This window comes from Colobus angolensis, unplaced genomic scaffold (genome assembly GCF_000951035.1).
Source record: "Colobus angolensis palliatus isolate OR3802 unplaced genomic scaffold, Cang.pa_1.0 Scaffold306, whole genome shotgun sequence".
In the NCBI taxonomy this organism is placed as follows: Eukaryota; Metazoa; Chordata; class Mammalia; order Primates; family Cercopithecidae; genus Colobus; species Colobus angolensis.
The window spans coordinates 2,292,516-2,312,973 of record NW_012116333.1 but is presented as its reverse complement, the minus strand read 5'-3'; the positions used below and the strand labels follow the sequence as shown (position 1 = coordinate 2,312,973).

Genomic DNA, 20,458 nt, shown 5'->3' with positions numbered 1-20,458 from the left:
AGCAATAAACTGGGCTCAGGCATGTTGTAGGGCTAAACCTGGGTTGGCAATGAAGGCGAGTGGGGCTCACTTCTATTTGCCTCACAGTTCCCATGCTCCCTGCAGCCTACCCACCTGCCTTTTCAGGCACAGAAGGAAAAAAAGGGATAGCTGGCATGACTAATGTGTGGGTGGCCATCCTATCTGGAAGCTGCCAGGGTGCTGCCCTGTCCTGACCACATCATTCTCAGGTCTCCTGGCAATAGTTATGTCTGTTTGCACAAAGTCCTAAGGAAAGCTATCTCTCTTATTGGAGGCAATGTCAAGTGCTTCAGTCATGATTTCAAATAAACCTGATAAAGATTCAAGGAGGAAAAGGAAATCTGAATTTAGGAAAAGTTTCTGCAGAAGAAATTTAGGATTAGACATTGCAGCATTTTCTGAAAGACAAGGGTCTTCTATGCAAGCAGTGAGCCCAAACTACCCTTTTTCTCCACTAATCTGAAGCATTCTTTCAAAAAGTAGGCCAGTTTTCCCACAGTTCCTCACCTCTGGTTGGAGGTTGCAGGGGGAAAGTACAGCTTCTGCTTGACGTTTCCTCCCTACATTGCACCATAATACGGACCACCCACTCATAAGAGGCCACGTGTTGTTTATAGCACAGCCCTCCGTGGCTGGCTGAGGGTGGGCTGTCTCTGATAGAGTATCTCTGGAGGGAAACAGGAACAGCTGCCCTGGGCTGCCTGCTCCTCCCCCACTCTCAGTGGCCACCTCTTGCATTCCACTCTGTGACAGCATAAAGTGCCCACAGATGACCTAGTACAGCACTGGCTGCCTCACGCAACCAGACTGTCAACCTGCTGCCCAATTCCTGTGTCTGCAGAGGTAGGGACACCTCTCAGGTATCCTCTATCTGCAACTGCCCCAGGCAAATCCAGCTCCAGTGAATAACCCCCACCACCACCCTGTCCTCTCCTGAATTCAGGTAATAGGAAAGGAAACAGAATCGTGTGTGTGTATTTGTGTGTGTGTGTCTGTGTGTGTTTGGAGTGTGAGTGTGTGTGCATGTGTGTGAATGTGTGTTTGTAACTTTCTTTTCTGGTTAGAAACAGATTTTATATCTGTTGCAGAGCATTTAAAAACTATGTAGACATATAAGAAGAAAAGTAAAAAGAGCCCAGGACCATCACCTCCAGAGAGCAGTGTTGCTGATATTCTTGGCGCTCTTTCTCTCCTCTTTTCTGGGTGTAGGGGTGCATGTGTGCTGGAGAACACAGGGCTCACATGGACAGATGTTTTTTCACTAACATGACATCTTCAGCATTTTGCCTTTTGACATTTTTGGAAAATAATGTTTTGTTTTGTTTTAGTTTCTGTTTATTATTTATTTCATTCTATGATTACACGGTAATTATTTCATCACTTGTCTATTGTTAGATATTTGGGTTGTTTCTAATTTTTTTTACTATTTTAAATGGCACCATCATAAGCATGTTTCTATCAAAAGTCTTATTCTTATTTCCTGAAGGGAGATTCTTAGAAGAGTCCTCTATGTGTTCTCCATAGCCTGGTCCCACTTCTTCTCAGAGTACCAGCCGTTTCCTTGCTTCATCTCGTCTCTTTGCCTTGGCTCCCATCCTTCTCCCCTTGGCCTAACCTAGTTGAGGTGGCTTCAAGTGCGATGCTACTGACCACTCTTCAGCCCCCTAGTGCACTTGTTCTCATGGTCAAACAATCCATCGTACCATCATCTGCATCTATTTGGAAAGCATCTCTGTCTCCAAGAGGGTACACACTCAGTGACCAACAAATATTTTGTGTGCAAAAGACAACCTGAGTTTTCCCGAGGGACCTCTCCCTTAAAACATATTCATGTACTGGAACTCTTTTAACAGTACATGTAAAAACAGTGAGTCAAGTTGATTATGCAGCAGCTGACTCTCAGCTATGAATCTGGGACAAAGCTGAGAGCTGAGACCCTTTCTGAGGGCATGGGACTCGGGATTGACCTTGGAAGCACCTAGAATGTGTCTATTAAACTAGTATTGACCAAGGGCCTACTCTGTGCTAGGAACTGAGATGGACAAGTGGACAAGACAGGCCATGTGTCCTGGGGTAGGTGGGGGAGGAGAATGGGGGATAGATAGTAAATGCAAGCATAACAAGTAATGCATCATAAACTACATTTAGATGCCAGATGCTATGGAGGAGAAGTGCAGAGAAATAAGGGGCATCAGTGTGTGGGGGAAGGTCAGTCTGCATTATTAATTGGGGTGGATGGAAGAAGAGGTGTCGAGTCTGATGCCACAGTCTGGGTCCTGAGTGTCTACAGGAGGCCAAGGCTGTCAGCCCAGCCGGAAGAGGCTGTGGTGGAGCAGCTGGCTGGGAGCTGGGTTTGGGACAGGCAGGGTTTGAGATGCTTATCATCATCCAAGGAGAAATGCTAAGTAGGCAGTAGGCTAAGCAAGTCCAGAATTGGGGAACAAGGTCCAGGCAAGAAGCAAACACTGGGGAATTGTTAGTGTATAGATCATATTCAAAGCAATGAGACTAGGTGGGCTCACCCCAAGGCAGTGAGTGTAGACCAGCACGATGAGTGTAGGCAGAGAGGAGGAGCAAGGGGCTTGGCCATGGCCCTCAGGGGGCGCATGGCAGAGGCAGCCTCTAACCCACTCAATCAACTCCTTCCTATGCCTGGGCTATTTCCACTGCCCCCTGATGCCTACACTCACTGGCCTGGAGTATGGGGTCCAGGACATGGTAGCTTCCTGCTGGAGCCCAGAGGCTATGAGACCAGTCCAGTGCAACCCCATGCCTGGTACCAGCCTCAGGGCTGGGTTTCTCCTGTTTATTTACTTACCTTTTATTATGCCTCCTCCCACCCTCCCTTCCTTTCCTCCTTCCTTCTTTCTTCCTCTGTCCTCCTCCTCTCCTTCCTCTTGTTGTCCATCCTCTCCTCTCTGCAATGAGGCCTTTCCACTGGATGTTTCCTCCATCTGAAATCCTCTGCCTGAATTCTCACTTTCTCTGATCTCTGCTCAGGTATCATCTGCTCAGGCCCCAAAGAGGGCCCTCCTGGCCTCCCCTTTCTAAAACAGCACATCTTCCAAGTCTTCCCTTCTACTCTATGTCTCTATCCTGACTCTTTCTTTTTTTTTTTTTTTTGAGACGGAGTCTTGCTCTGCCACCCAGGCGGCAGTGCAGTGGCGTGATCTCCACTCACTGCAAGCGCTGTCTCCCGGGTTCATGCCATTCTCCTGCCTCAGCCTCTCCGAGTAGCTGGGACTACAGACGCCTGCCACCACACCCAGCTAATATTTTTTGTATTTTTAGTAGAGATGGGATTTCACCGTGGTCTCGATCTCATGACCTTCTGATCTGCCCGCCTTGGCCTCCCAAAGTGCTGGGATTACAAGCATGAGCCACCGTGCCCGGCCTATCTTGACTCTTTCTAACATCCATCATCTTATTTTTGCTTGATTCTTCTTCTAGAATGTGAGCAGGACCTTCACTTTGTTTGCTGCCTGGAACAGTGCCTCGTTTATAGCAGGTTTTCAACAAATACTGTTGATGAGTGAATGACTTCAAAGGACCATGGGAAGTTCAACTGTGTCCTTAGAGATGACCTTCAGCATTCTCCTTCACAGTCATTTCACACCTTCCCAGGTGGTAGGCGGTCAGCAAAGCTGCCGCAGAGCTGCGAGCTGTCCTGCAGCAGACAGGATGCTACAGTGGACTCTGGGCTGTGTCGCCAGTGGGCTCTCACCAGAACTAGAGGGTGTGCAGTGCAGAAAGAACTCCATGTGAGGAGATGCCCCAGCATGATACGAGGGGGCCTGTGCAGCTCAAAGGAGCAATATGTCCTCTTGGCCCCCCAGGATAAATTAACTGAAGCCTGCACTCAGGGAGGCGGGGGTCACGGTCCATAAGGACACTGGGCTGCAGGGTCTGAATGGGGTTTCTACTGGGCTGGCACATGGAGTCCAGGCTCCCCAGTTGGTCAGTCGTGTGGTCCCATCCATGCTGCTGCCTCCTGTGCCAACCCCCACCAACACACACACACACACACACACGTCAAAACCAAAGCCTCCAAGGGCCATGCATTGCCCTCACCTCAACTTGAGGAAGCAGCCACTTTTACATCCTCTTTACAGGAGTTCAAGCTGAAGCTTGTGGGATTCAGGAGACCATCCAGGGTCATGGGAAAGGTAAACGGGGGGCTGGGCACACCCACCACAGCCAAAGCCCTGGCAAATTTCCCCTGTCAAGCTGCTTCTCTGAGGCCCAGTTTCCTAATCTGCGGGAGGAGAGGAGCTGTGAGGAGAAAACAGAATAACACCTGTCTGGCAATAGCAGCACTTAAAGCACGTTGGGTGGAATGGAATCACTGCTCACCTCATGGGCTTCAAAGGGGCCAGGTCTGCCTTTGGTTCTTTGACTTTTGCTTCTGTTGAGGTTGGTTTGTGTGTTTTGAATGTAGGGTGGATGAACAATCCATTTCTAGTCTGCTACACTAATCATCTTAATATTTTATTTTAATTGTAAGCCACCTATTCCCTTTTGTTCCTTTAACAAATCCAATTAAAACAGAGTACATCCAGAATTACAAAAGAGATGCTATTAAACCAATAAGAAATCATAATCTTTTGTTATTGGGCCATGTGACCTCCTGGGAACTTTTGCTCCAAATAAAAGTTGAATTCTTATTATCCGCTAGGGGAAAGGGGGCAGTTTGACAGCTAACGGCTTTCCAGGCAGCACATGTGCAGAGCCACGCTGATGCTAAGGATAGAGAAGTAAATAATACTAGGGGCAGACAAAGCTATAAATGCATAATATCCCAGTAAGACACTTAGAGCTGGGTTGATCAAATTAACCAGATAATTGCCAAATGAAGTGAACCTGAGAAATTTTTATACAGACACTCCATTTGCTACTTTATAGGCATGGGGATGGAAGTTTTGATGTAATGGGAAGAACATACCCCACAGAAGTGCTGGAATAAGGTGGCTGTGTGAGCCTGGACAAACTCCTCACACAACTTCCCTCCCCACACCACCCAGAATAGGAGGGATATTCCTACCACAAAGGAGAGTGGTAGGGATGACTGAAATGGCAAAGGAGAGGTCACTTTATGAAGACACAGGCATGATGTACCTCTGAGCATGGTTCTGAGGATGTTTAGGGGCAGCGGGGAAGGTGCTGGGGGGGGCATCATTTGACCAGCACATAGAGACAGCCGCTGTTTGGCAACAGCAGAAGTACCTTATGACAGGTTAGACTTTCAAGTGAGCTCACATGGTAAAAATCAAACTTCTGGTGGTCTGCATACAGCCACCCCGATACAGGGGCACTACAGCAGCCTGCAGCCCGCCAGGGCAAAGAGGTCACTGTCTCTCTGGTGAGCACCAGGGAATGCAGTTGACTGATGTCCCTGGGCGATGCTACACGAAAACCCTGTGTCCTTGCACTCTTGACTCACACTCCATGTGGCAAGGCGTTCACATTGCATTGGGCCTGCAGGGACTGGAGGAACTGAGAAACAACCAGGTCCTGCCTCCATTGCCACCCACTTGGGGACACATGCCTATGAAGTGAACTGGCTCGTGGCATTATGTGTGCCCCATAAACTGTTTCTCTTTCTCTCTTTCATTGTCAATTGCTAAGCTCTTACAGTTAAATGACTCCATTAATGCTATTAAAATACCAGTAACATTCATATTATTTGTACATATTTAGATATACACCCACATATATATGGTACATCTATGAAAATGAATATCCTGCATATTGGCCCCTGGACAGTGAAGTGAGCAGGCAATGGGTCACGCTGAAGCGATTTCTTCAAGGACCTTATTTGCCTGTGGTCAGTTCCTCCAAAAGGCCAGTGGAACATCTGCATTACTGAACCTCTGCAGGGATTTTGGCTAAGGCTGCCTCTCTGTCTCCTCACTCTGTTGAGTTGGCTGGCTGCTTCAGCCAGAGTGCACACTGTTCTTCATTTAGCAGACCCCCAAGGGGTGACATTGCAGTTCCCAGGCCAATCCATGCCAAATTAGAATGGACTTGAGCAAGTGTCTCATCACCCAGAGTTCTGGGGACTCTGACATTCCTTGGTTCCAATGACAGAGATTCCAGTAAAACAGGAACACCCTTCCTGAGGCCTGGGGCCATGGGGGGCCAGTGGCCTTCCTTAATCTCCTGTGCAGAAGTGGGTGTGGCTTTCAGCCTGAGAGTCATAGGATTCCAGGATGGCTTCCTCTCCTTGGAGGCAGTGGGGGCCAGCAATGTACCCCCAGGATGAGGCATTTGCCACTGCTGGAGCACAGGCAACAGAGGGAGGAGAGAGAGAGGTGGCTTTATGTATAGAAAGATTGTACACCAGCTTGCGTATCAGACACATCAAGGTTTGACTTTGACTGTACTCTTTGCTGCCTGTGTGACCTTGGGGAAGTCACTTAACTTCTCGGATCTCAATTCTCTTATTGTAAAAATAAGGTTGATATTTTGCATAGTTGACCTGGAGATTAAACATACATGAAGGGCCCAGCAGCATGTTTGAGGCAATTACTTTGATACCATGAGTGAATGATAGAGAGAGACTCTTGACATTGGCAGTATTTCCAAAATTGATGTCAGAAGTCCCCCCAAACCATGGAGTCCCTGTAAGATTCCAGCCCCTGCTTCTGCATCTCTCCTGCCATCATCCCTCCATCAGCTCTGCCCAGAGTGTGGTGGAGCTATTGCTGTGAGCTGCACTGTCATCTCTGTACCTCTAATCTGTCCCTTTCTAGCAATCTGTCCTTCTGCCCACAGGGAAGCAGGGCTCACATTGGGGCAGTTACTGGAAAAAACAAAAACATTTTATGTTTATACTCCCAAGGAAGCTATATTCCTAAATCCAGGTAACACTGCAGAGCAAGTAGCACAGTACACAGTTTCTGGCCCAGAATGATCTTTGGACAAGGGGTAATTCTCCAAGCTATGCCCGAGTCAAAAGTTCGTGCTGATTTCAGAAGCCTGCCCAGAGGTTCCCAACACACCCATTACAGGCACAGGACTCAGAATGACAGTGCAGGTCTCCACCTCCCATGGATTTCATCTGTGAAGATACAGCTCCACCTCTCTTTAGAGGGAGCATGACCATTCTAGGAAGGGGCAGAGGACACAGAGAGTGATCTGAAGCCACTCGAGAGGTCACAGTTACGTGAGCTGGCCTGTTACATGCCCAGTAAATATAAGGGTCGGGAGAGAGGACAAATGCAGTTACTTTTGAATGAGTGAGTTGTTGAGGGAAGTTTGTATCATTTCCTCTTAAGGGATGACCCACAAGCGAAAGATATTTCTCATCCACATGACATGAAACTTCCTATAAAGCTAGTCCCAAATACTGGCTGTGAAACGTCAGTGTCTTTGGGGGTTTCAGTTCCATGTGTCTATCCTGTATCTCAATGGGTCAGTTGAAAGAATGAAATTATTATTGTGAGATTGTGTTAGCAAGCTATTTAGGGATGTCAGATATATAGAAACAAAGTCAGTCTTGCTTAAAATTGTAGTCAAAGATACTTGAGTGTGAAGCACCAGACAAATTCTAGTATCATAATGACAAGGGTCTTACAACTGGAAATGCTTGCAAATATTTGGATGACATTAATATATTGGTTGCCATTACTTTTTTAATTTAGATATCCACGGGGTGTCCCACCATGCTGTTTGATTCACAATGACTAGAGAGAAAAAATTAATTAGAAATTAAAGTCAAACCAACTGGTCCACTTTTTCCAAAGTATAAAAACCAATTGTACAAGAACAAAAAGACACAGTACATTTAGAAACCTCTTATATTTGAGCTGCTAAGCTGTTCATGTGGAATTAAATCTATTATCCATCAAACCACACATAAATACATCCATTCATCTGTCTATTCACCCAAATATCTGCTTATCCACTTACATCTTTCTCTCTATAACTATCAGCTTCCCTTGTGTGGGTTGATCCCACTCTGACATTTCAAGAATTCTATGAAATGATAATAGGCCATCTAGCCAGTTTGAAACAGATGATCAAAAGATCATCTGTTTCTCCCTACTTTTGCCAACTCTTACCCTGGGCAGGAAGTGGCTCCACAGAGTTGGATAAGACAAGGCCCATCCCTGGTCTCTGGGGGCTCTGAGATGGGGCTTCTGGCACTGGGTCTGCTTCTAGTGGTACTGGGCAGCTTAGGGGGTCAGGATGGACCCTGAGCCACACAACACACTCTGCCTTCTATAACTGAGAGCAAGGGTCCCTGCCAGGGTCGGGTGGCCCCAGGGAGAAGCGCAGAGAGGGTGGAAGTTCACCATGCCCCATCTGGCCCCAGGGCTGCCTAGGGACCCAGACTCCCTGGGGAGGTGAAGTACATTATCCCAGTCAGCCCTCACTTTACCTTGAGGTGATTAATGGGCAGGCTTGGAGCCAAAGGGCCCTTTGGAGAGAGGCTCCTTAATGGAAGAGTTCTCTGTAGCCAGCTCTGCACTGCTCATCACCATTCATCAGAGCTGGGAGGGCTTCCTCTCACAGTGTGGGTGGGCTGTGGGCAGCAGGCACAGCTGGGCCCAACTGGCTGGATCGCCTGTCTGCTGGAAACACCCCTTCCTGTCCAGGATTCTTTCTAACCCATGCTCAGTGTGTTTGGACTCCCTGAGCTGAATTTTATCTTACATAGTAGAAGAAAACCAAAAGGCAGACCAGGTTTTCAGTGTTTAGGGGATTCTGGTGGCCAGAATCAGTGAGGATCTAGATTTGAACTATTTCAACTTGAGGACAGGGCCTGTTTACTGTTTATCTGTGTTGCTCAGAGGCTTGATAAATGGTAGGCACTCAATATGCTCATACAGTGAGTGAACAAATGAATGAATGCTTGAGTAAGCACATGGACTTAGCTTAAATCAGTCCCAAAGGACTAATAATGACCACAGAGAAATGAAAATTTACTGATTGTTTAGGCCCATGGGATAGGGTCGCCAAATAAAATACAGAACTATGCGATTATTGGGATATTTATATATATATATATATATATATATATATATATATACTAAAATTATTTGTTATTTATCTGAAGCTCAAATTTTACTGGGGATTCTGCAATTTTATTTGCTAAATCTGGCAAATCTACCATGAGGAGAAGCCATTGACAAACATCAGACGAGTGCATAGACTTCCCTGATCTCAATTCATCTCTTTTTAATGAAGATTTCAACTCAAGCACAGCAGACAGTTTTTCTGACATGCCAGCTTGTGAACAGCTGTTCCCTGTGGAACACATCCCCCTGGTGCATATACCAGGGAGACATACACATTGGACCACAGTGGTGCCCAGATGGTACCTATTTGGATGCCTTTTCAGGGGCAGAACTGGGTTGTGTGGGGGTGTAACAAAATCACAGACTTCCAACGTGGGATGAGCCAGCAGGCACAATGAGAGGAACAGAAGTAGAATACGGAGTCTCAACCATGTTGTAAAGTTTTTTCAAAAACAATTTTTAAAAAATGTGTCTACGGTAAAATTGCCTCTTTGGGCACAGTTCTCTAAGCTTTAACAGATGTACAGATTCATGTAACCACCATCACTGTGGGGGTGCAGGCAGTGACACCAACCCAGAAAACTTGCTTGTGCCTTTCCCTTCTAGTCAAGCCTTTCCCCAACCCCTAATCCCTGCAACCACAGATTTATTCTGCACCTAAAGTTATGGCTTTTTCAGAAGGTCACATAAATGGAATCATTCCATTCATGTAGACTTTTGAGACTTTTTTTATTAGGCAAAATGCTTTACGGTTCATCCAAGTAGTTACATGTATCAGTAGACTTTGTGTTTAGTAGTATTCCATTACCACAGTCCTCACTTACCTGCAGGTTATATGTTCTAAGACCCCCATTGAATACCTGAAACCACTATAGTATACTATGTTTTTCCTATAGGAAAACTATGATAAAGTTTAATTTATGAGTTAGGCACCGTAAGAGATGAACAATGATAATTCATCATAAAATAGAACAATTTCAACAATATACTGTTCCCAACTTCACAGATAGAAGATTCATTCTTGCTGTAGACGTTAGCAACCTCAGCATATGATTTGTTTTTTTCCCCAAGTCAAGAACTTTCACCTTTTCACTTAAAGGAAGCACTTTAAGGCTTCTCTCTCTTTGGCATATCTGAGCTACCAGCATCACTACTCACTACTAGGACAGCTACTGAGTGACAAACGGGCAGCTAGCATTTACAGAGTGAATCCACTGGAAAAAGAGATGATTCAAGTCTGGGTGGGATGTAGCAGGATAGCCTGAGATTTCCTCATACTACTCAGAACAGTGAGCAATTCAAAATGTAGGAATTTCTTATTTCTGGGGTTTTCCATTTAATATTTCCAATCTGGGGAACTAAAAATGTGGAAATGGAAACAGCACATAAGGGGGACTACTGTACAGTACTAGGAATCCACCCATTGAAGGACATTTATTATTTTTCTGTTTGGGGCAATTATGAATAGAGCATCTACAAACACATGTGAACAGGTTTCAGTGTGAACATGGATTTTTACTTTTCTAGGGTAAATACTTATTCGGGGAAATGCCAGATGATATAATAACTATATGGTTAATTTTGTAAGAAATTTCCAAAGTGTTCTCCAAGAGGCTGTACCATTTTGCATTCCCATCAGCAAGGAATTAGAACTCTAGTTGTAGTATCTCCTTGCCAAAACTTTGCACTATCAATTTTTGTGTTTGTACATTTCTATATTGAAATGTATCTTTAAATCTGGACATTAAAAAAAATTGTATTGCTTGCTTTCTTACTGTTAAGTTGAAAAGATCTTTATAGATTTTGGATACCAGATATCTATGATATATATGATTTACACTGTTTTCTTCTAGTCTGTAGCTTGTCTTTTCATGCTCAACATTTTTTTTCACAGAGCTCTTAATTTTGTTCAACTTGTTAATACCATCTTTTGTAAATTGTGCTTTTGCATTTACTCAAAGTCATGAAGATTTTCTCCTTCATTTTCTTTTCAAAGTTTTATAGTTTTACATTTTACATTCAAATCTATGATCCATTTTGAGTTAATGTGAGTTAATTAGGCCAAGGTTTAATTTTTTGCATATAAATAATCAATTTCAACACCACTTGTTGAAGAGTTCATTGTTTCTCCATGGAACATCCTTTGACCTTTTGTCAAAAATCAATTGACCATTTGTCCATGTTTGTATAGATCTATTTCTGGACTCTATTTTTTGTTCCATTGACCTATCTACCTGTTCTATCACCAATAATACCACATGCTGTAACTATATGGTAAATTTTAAAATTGGGACGCATAATCCTCCAACTCTATTATTCTTTTTCAAAATTATTTTCCATTTCTAGTTTCTTTTCCTTTCATATAAATTTTAAAATCTATTCATCCATATATGTAAATAATCCTGCTGTAATTTTGATTAGACCAATTTGGGGAGAGTTGACATTAAGTCATCCAATTCATGAGCATGATATGTTTCTCCATTTATTTAGATCTTCTTTGCTTTCTTACATCAGCATTTTATAATTTTCATTATAAAAATCCTGCAAATTTTGGTTACTTATGTGAAATATAGAAGTATTTTATTGTTTGGAGCATTATAATTTTTCATAATTCAGTTTCCAATCGTTAATAGCTTGTATATGGAAATGCAATGGGAGTTTTGTGTGCTAACCTTGTGTCCTATGACCTTGCTAAACTCACTTATTAGTTCCAAGACTGTTTTTTAAATTCTGTGGGATTCTCTATGTGGACAGTCATGACATCTGTGCATAAGAACAGTTTTATTTCATTCTTTTCTGTCTGTATGCCTTTATTTTTTGCATTCTTGCACTGGTTAGAATTTCCAAAGTAATATTGAACAGACATAGTGAGAGTGTGCTGTCTTGTCTTATTCCCAAACTTCAGACGAGAACCTTCAGTCCTTCACCAAGTATGATATTAGCTTTAGCCTTTTTGTGGATGTCCTTTAGCCAGATAAGGAAGGGCCTTTTTGTTATCAGTTTGCTGAGAGTTTGTAATCACTAGCAGATGTTAAATTTGTCAAATGGTTTTTCTGCATCAATTGATAAGATCTTTTTTTCTTTTTAGTCTGTTAATATGGTATGTTACATTAACTGACTCCCATGTATTGAGTAATTTTGGGTTGTCATTTATATCCTTTTTACATGTTACTGAATTCAATTTGCTAATACTATGTTGAGGATTTTTGTAACTATGTTCATGAAGAATATTGATCTGAAAATCTCTTTCTTATATTGTTTTTGTGTGATTTTAGCATCACGGTAATGCTGACATCAGAAAATAAGGTGAGAATTGCTCTCTACTCTATTTTTTTTGAAAGAGATCATATCAAATTGCTAGAATGTCTTCGCAATTGATTGAATGTTTGTGTCCCCCGAAAATCTGTGTTGAAACTGTAATCTCCAGTGTGATGGTATCAGAAAGTGAGGCACTTAGATCATGAGGAAATTAGATCATGAGGGTGGAGACTTCATAAATGGATTTATGCCCTTACCAAAAGGGGCCCCAGATAATTGTTTTGCTCTCTTTCTACCATGTGAGGACACAGCAAGAAAACATCTATGAACCAGGTAACATGCTCTCACCAGATGGCAAATCTGTCAATGACTTGATTTGGACTTCCCAGCCTCTGGAACAGTGAGATATAAATTTATGTTGCTTACAAGCCAAATAGTCTATGGTACTTTGTTTTAGTATCCTGAGTGGACCAAGACAGTCTTCTTTAAATGTTTGACAGAATTTAACGATAAGACCACTGGGCTTCAGGTTTTCTTTTTTGAAAGGTTTTCAACCATGAATTCCATTTCTTCAATAAATGGAGGTCTATTTGGGTTTTCATTCCTTCACAAATATTTAGTAATTTTCAGTTGATCTTATCTAAGTTCCTCTTTTTTTTTTTTTTTTTTTTTTTTTTTTAGAGTTGTTTGTTGTACTGTTCTCTTACTATCCCTTTAATGCCTGTAGGATTTAGTAAATCCTCCCTTTAACTCCTGATATTTGTAATTTGGCTTCTCTTTCTTTTTTTTTTTTAAATTGTCAGTCTGGCTATCTGTTTCATTAATCTTTTCAAAGAACTGGCTTATAATTTTTTGTACAATTTCAACTCTTTAAATTTGTTGAGGCTTTTTTCATGACCCAAAATATAGTCTGTATTGGTGGATATTCCATATGTACTTGAAAAGAGTTTGTATTCTGCATTTGCTGGGTAGAGTGCTTTATATATTCAGATTCAGTTGGTCGGTGGTAATAGTGAGTTATTCTATACTAGCAGTTCTCATATCCAGGCAATTTCCTCAGTGGACATTTGGCAATGTCAAGAGACATTATTGATTGTTACAACTAGTGGGCAGCTATTGGCAACCAGTGGGTAGAATCTTCCGGCCTTACTCTGCTAAACATTCTACAATGCACAAGACAGGTCTTCCCCCAAGCCCCGTAGCCATCCCACCCCTGCTGACAACAAATAATTATCTGTTCTAAAATGTCAATAGAGCCAAGATTGAGAAACCCTTTTCCTTGCTGATTTTCTCTCTACCTGTTCTATTTATTGACTGCTGAGAGACAAGTATTGATGTCTCCAATTCTAATGGTAAATTTATCCATTCTCCCTTTCAATTTTATGTCTTTGCTTCATTTACATTGAAGCTCTGCTATTAGGTACATACACATTTAGGATTTTTTTGTCTTATTGGTTAAATGCTCATTTTATTAATAAGTAATGGTCTTACTTCAGGTAAATTTTCTTATTCTGAAATATGCTTTATTTGACATTAATAAAGTCACTACATCCTTCCTTTAGTGTTTGCATGGTATGTCTTTTTACATTCTTTTAGTTCAACTCACTGTTGCTTATTTAAAGTATATTTTCTCTATAGACAACATACAATTGGGTCTTTCTATTTTGTATCTATCCTGATAATTGGGTCTTTTAATTGGTGCGTGTAGGTCACTTTCATTTAATGTAAGTATTGCTTTGTTTGGATTTCAGTCTATCATTTTAATAGTTGTTTTCTGTTTGCCCCTCTGTTCCCTTTTCCTGCCTTCTTTTGTATTATTTGAATTTTTAAACTGTTTTATTCTCATTTATATATTTAGTTTTTTACTATTTACTATATCTTTTTATATATTGCCTTAGTGTTTGCTCTGAGGATTAAAATACACATACTTAACTTTACAGCCTACTTAGAATTAATCTTTCACCACTTCAAAAGCAGTGTAAAACCCTTTTCACCATATAGGTCTCGCTAACTTCCCCATTATGTAGTAGTTGTCTTATGTATGACATCTACATACTTTGATAACTCCATCACGCAGTGTTACTTTTCTTTCAGTCACATACATATTTTAGGGGTATTTAGAAGAGAAAAATACTCCACATTTACTCAGATATTTAGCATTTTCATTGCACTTCCTTTATCCTCAAAGTTCTGAGTTCCTCTCTAGTACAGTTTCCCTTTCACCTGAAGAACTTCCTTGGGCATTTCTTTTACAGCAGGTTAGTTAGTGGCAAAAACTTTTATTTTTCACTCATCTGATAATATCTTTATTTTGCCTTCATTTACAAAGCATACTGTCACAGTCTGGGTTGACAGTTCTTTTCTTTCAGCACTTTAAAAAAGATGTTTCCAGCACCTCTGGCCCCTGTGGTTTCTGATGAGAAACCTGCAGTCATTCCTATTGCTGTTCCCCTGTGGGTGATATGTCATTGTTCTCTGGCAGCGTTCATGTTTTTTCTTTAATTTGGAGCAGGTTGATTATGTGTCTGAGTGTGAATTTCTTATCTTGTTTGGAGTTTGCTGAGCTTCCTTCCTGTGTTTGTAATTTTTATGGTTTTCATCACTGTTGGAAGTTTTCAGCCATTTTTCCTTCAAATGTTTTTCTGCACCACAACTGTTTTTCCACTCTTTCTGAGATACAAGTGTAAGTATAGGTATCAGAAGAGATAGAGATAGAGGCATGTGTCACTTCCTGATGTGAATACCTTCTGAGAAATGCATCCTTGGGTGATTTCATCATTGTGTGAACATCAAAGGGTGCAAACCTAGATGGTATAGCCTACTATAGACCTAGGTAGACTACATGGTCTAGTCTATTGCTTCCAGGCTACAAACCTGTACAGCATGTTACTGTACTAAACACTATAGGCAATTGTAACACAAGGGTAAGTATTTATGTATCTAAACCTGGAAGAGGTAAAGTAAAAGTATAGTATCATAATCTTATGGGACAATTGTCATATATGCAATCTGTCATTGACCAAAACATCATTGTGCAGCACATGGCTATACACAGACACACACACACACATTTTTAAAGCAGGACTTTTTACTTTTGAAAAGCACCTAGGTCTATAGTAGGCTATTCCCTTTAGGTTTGTGTAAGTATACTCTTTGATCCCTCAATAAAGAAATCACCTCTGCCTTTAAACAGAGGCAGCTCAGGGCAAGTCCAGAGTTGCTATGCAACTTTTGGAATCACTTTTCCTGAATTTATTCCCCGTTGCAATCTCTCTGAACTCTGTGGCTCTCAGGAGCATCTCTTCTCCCCCTACTTCTTGGTCTTCTGGCTGGATTTTGTTTTCTAAATCTGTTGCACACTTCTTGCAACTGTTTCTGCCTCTAGGGCCAAGTGGCAGTAGGGTAGAGAAAACAAAGCAGGCTCCCCAGCTCTGAGGACCACAGTTTGGTCAAAGACAGTGCTTCTCTTCTTCCAGCTTCTAGGTGCCTGCCCGGATGACTCCAGGGACACAGGGTGGCCTGGGATGAGACAGGAGAGAAGCAAGCAAGCAAACAAACAAAAAACAGACCACAAAACAGATTTCCCTTACTGGCTCTGACCCTTAAAAATCCATTTCCTGTTCCTTGGACCAGAAAGAGAGGTTCTTGTTGGAAATCAGAAATCTTTCTGTCCTTATCTGGTGCAAAGTTTTGTGTTCTGGGCTGCCCTTGAGTCCAAAACAAGAGAAATGGTTGAGGGGAGAAAAGGGAGTTCAGGAAACTTGCGGCCAGATTGGTCTTTACTTTGAGTTGTGGATTTCTTCTCCAATCTGCCTGATGTCACTTATCTCAGAGTCCCCAGAGCGTGTCTCTGTGCATTGTGCCCAAGGCTTTACTTGCTTTCAGGAGTCTGTGACCAAGTGAGCATACCCAATCTTAACTGGACTTGGATTCCACTTTGTTTTTTAAGCTGCTTTATCCCATCTGGTTTCTCAGAGCTGAATGATATAGACAGTTCCATATTGGTGAACATGGTGCTGGCTCTGGAAACCAGCCAATTATGCCTGAAAATAGGGAGTCCACCATTTTTAGAGACTACGGTGAGCTTGCAAGGCCTGTGTAAATGAACATCAATGCTGCCAAGAGCTAAGAACTGTCATTGGTTTACTGTGGAGACCACTATCTATTCCAGGGGGCTGTGCTCCATCAGGCCTTTCACAGGGTAGGACCCTCTGACCCTTCAGCTGTGAGTGGTGACAGTGGGATTTACAGTAGGCATGAGACAGGCTTGCACACATTTCCCTTTGACACTGGGTGACGAAAACATATAACTATATCCCCACACAGTGTGATTGCTCAATATTCATGTGCTATATCAACTTGGGTTCTAATAAAAGGTATAGGTGATGAAGTACATAGACTGTAGAGCACCTCTCCCTGCCCATCTCTGCAGGGAACAGAGGCAATGCAAGTTTGTGTCTCCCTAGGGCATACTTCTGCCTGGTTTGGAAATCTTGGTCCCCCCTGAAAAAAGAAAAAAAAGTCAGCAAGCAGGAGGCACTGAGTTGTTAAAAAAGAAAAGAGGGTCCCAGAACTAAACAGAACAAGAGTTGCATCCTCTTTCTGGCTGCAGACCTTCCTCACTTCTGAGCCTTGGTCTCGCTACAATAGGGGTAATGCTGTGGATCTTGTTGTTGAGGATTAGAAACAATATGTGTAGCGATTTTTAATAACTAACATTAATCAAGCTATTACTATGCACCAGGCACTGTTATAAGTGCTTTATAGTAGATAATTTACCCCCCCTCAGAGCTCTGTAAGGGTGTCTGTTTTCACAAATAAGAAAACACAAGCACAGAGAATTTAAGAAGATTGTGAGTAGAGTAGAGTTGGACTTCTAAGTCAAGCATGCAGAAGACAGAATCCCCATCACATCATATTGACATTCTGCTTCCCCACACTGCGGCAGTCATGGCCATTTATCAAGTTTCTGTGTAGAGGAGTTGAAGTCCAGTGTGAAGGATGTGAGAGGAGGAGAGAAGGGGCAGGAGATGGAAAAGGCAGCATTCTCCATGAGCTTTGCCAGCACCCTTCATCCCCCTGTGTGCTCATGACGGGGAGCTGTGGTGCTGCTGGGCCCAGCAATAGCATACTCTGATACTCCTGGGCTGAGCAACAGGCTTTTCCACATGGCTACTGTTGCACTGTAGCCAAGGCCTCACTAGTTCCTCTGGGTCCATGAGGTGAAGAGGGATGGGAGCAGTCAGTCTTAGTACCCACCTTATTCTCTAAGATCCAGGCTTATGTTGGCTTGAAAACTCAGTCCCTCCCCAAGAACCTGTATGATAACTTAAGGAAATCCTAGCTTTAAGCAGGGGTCTAGGAAGGGACAGATATCTAAGGACACACACACACACATGGCCCTGGGTGGGGGGTACGTGACAGTCTGGGACAGTGGAGAGGATTTATAAGTCAGGGCATGGCACAGCTAGAGGGACATTTAGTGTCCTTCAGGCTGACCCTACACCTCCTATTTTAACATCTAAGAAAATCAAAGTCTGAAGAAGGCACACAGTTTGCTGACAATCTATGGCTGGGCTGGGTCCACTTTGCCCTGACTTCTCTTCGCAATCCTCTTTCTTGCTTTTTAAACCACTGGAGAGCAAAGCATCATGACGTGGGGGAGCCCAGTGCCCTCTGGCATCTCCTAACCAGATGTTTTCTTATCTTTCAGCAGTTTTTCATGATTTTTCCTCACACTGGTCACTATCCAATCAGAACAACAAACTTCTAACACTCCCTTACTAAAAGAACATGGCTAAGGGTGAGAAAGGCCCCAAGGGCAAGAAGATCACCCTCAAGGTGGCCAAGAATTGCATCAAAATCACTTTTGATGGGAAAAAGCGCCTTGACTTGAGCAAGATGGGAATTACCACCTTCCCTAAGTGTATTCTGCGCCTCAGTGACGTGGACGAGCTGGACCTTAGCCGGAATCTGATCAGAAAGATCCCTGACTCCATCTCCAAGTTCCAGAACCTCCGGTGGCTGGACCTGCACAGCAACTACATAGACAAGCTGCCTGAGTCCATTGGCCAGATGACCAGCCTGCTCTACCTCAACGTCAGCAACAACCGGCTGACCAGCAACGGGCTGCCCGTGGAGCTGAAGCAACTAAAGAACATCCGCACTGTGAACCTAGGCTTGAACCACCTGGACAGTGTGCCCACCACGCTGGGGGCCCTGAAGGAGCTCCATGAGGTAGGGCTCCATGACAACCTACTGAACAACATCCCCGTGAGCATCTCTAAGCTCCCCAAGCTGAAAAAGCTCAACATAAAGCGGAACCCCTTTCCAAAGCCAGACGAGTCGAAAACGTTCATAGACTCCATCAGGAGGCTGGAGAACTTGTATGTGGTGGAGGAGAAGGATCTGTGTGCAGCTTGCCTGAGAAAATGCCAAAACGCCCGGGACAAGCTGAATAGAATCAAGAACATGGCCATGACGACACCAAGAAAGACCATCTTTCCCAATCTGATCTCACCCAATTCCATGGCCAAGGACTCCTGGGAAGACTGGAGGTGACTTGGACTCTGACCCTGAGGCAGAAGGGAAAGAGAGAGGGAGGGAAGAGGGCAGTGGGCTGCATCCACAGGAAACCAAGGGCTCTCCTGTGGCTGCAGCAGCTCTTTCAGCGAAGCCCATAAAACTCCTTTCTTTACTTCCTCAGCGTGTGATTGTGTTGATTGAAGGGCTTTTGGTTCCTTGCCATTCCACACATTTCTCCCTCCTCTGCACACACACAAGTACAGGCACAGTGAGTCAGGAAGGGGCTGTCCATGTCCATCCTACTCTTACCCCCAGATCTCTCTTGTTTACCACTGTGGCCTAGGCAGCTAATGCCACCACACACTCACTATCGCTGGCATTTCAGAACCCACTGCCAGCTCCCAAATGTGAAGTTTATTCAGTGGAAATGTTTTGGGTCTGGGCTTCAAAGGCAAGGAATCTCAGAGCATGAGTTTGTAAGAAAGTAGATGAGCACTTTGTATTGGGTAGGGGACAGAGGTGGGCCACAGAAATGGGCAGGTTTTATTATTAAGGCATCAATAGGCAGATAGCTTCCTGGGCCCAAAGCAATGTTTTCTCTCTGAACTGAGCTTGCACAACTTGCTCTAGGAGCTTTCTTGGCTAAATCTGCAGACCTCTGACTGGCTGTGAATGAATGAAGTTGCACTACCATCCTATTACATTCAGTGTTCTTCCAGACCCTCATGGGAGGAAGGAAAGAATGGTGGCAAGTATGGATTGGTGCATTCAAGAAATCAACACCTTACTCGGCACTGTGCTAGGTGCAGGGGCCACGTCCCTTTGGGGAAAGCTTGGCTTGCCTGGTGCAAGCTGGTGGAGAGAGTAACTGAAATGAGATGGGGCAGAGCACCATTGTCTGAGGCATTCAGGAGATCCCGGTCGTGGATGTGCAGGGCTGGCCTGGCAGAGAGAAAAGCCAAAGATTCTGAGGTTGGACAGATCTAGGTCCATGGCAACTCGGCTTCTGACTTGGCATCCCCTTGGACACCTAACATAGCTTTGGTTCCCTCACTTGTGAAGTGGAAATAATGCTATACCTAACTCCAAGGGTTCTGTGCCTCTAAAACAGGCAGCACATGGAGAACATACTCAGCAGAAGCCAGTTCTCTTCTAGAACCATAACTTGGTTCATTGCAAAGCTGAAATACTACTTTGAAAAGTGGTGCCAGTTGTGCTATATCTTTTGGTAGAAAATGACAGCAACCAAGTCAATCCTCACAATAGCTGAGAACCTTCTCTGGCCTCACTGTGTACCACACTCTCACACCTTCATGTGCATAAAAGAAATGAATCAAGAATGATACCTTGAGGGAGGCTTTTCTCCCCCAGGACTTTCCTATGTTGGTGGCAAGTTTGCTGACTGGATGATGAGAAGCACCAAGAGGCATCCATCAGTGAAGTGGTATTAACTTCTTTCCTCCTCACATTGTCAACCACAGCACACAGCACACTTCATTTCTTCACACCCTGCTGCTTACTTCCTCTCGTAATGCTTAACTACGACAACCCTATCATGTTTCTAAAACCTTGGGAGAGCTAGATTCAAAATTTTCATTTTAGTTTTTCCCTTTATTAAATGTTTTTCATTG

General features: G+C 43.4%; 2 protein-coding genes across 3 annotated transcripts in view; one reads left to right on the top strand and one right to left on the bottom strand.

The window, feature by feature from the left end:
* WDFY4 (WDFY family member 4) overlaps positions 1–20,458 on the bottom strand; it is a 312,399-nt gene that overhangs the window by 51,172 nt on the left and 240,769 nt on the right. The window lies entirely within an intron of this gene.
* LRRC18 (leucine rich repeat containing 18) overlaps positions 1–20,458 on the top strand; it is a 30,521-nt gene that overhangs the window by 7,753 nt on the left and 2,310 nt on the right. Inside the window, exon 3 of one of the 2 annotated variants that reach the window (XM_011950356.1) lies at positions 18,019–18,859. In XM_011950356.1, the coding sequence (XP_011805746.1) occupies positions 18,096–18,859 (764 nt within the window). In that variant the 5' untranslated portion in view covers positions 18,019–18,095. Of the gene's footprint in view, positions 1–18,015; positions 19,003–20,458 lie in introns of those variants that run through there. The other variant, XM_011950357.1, reaches the window with a different exon arrangement.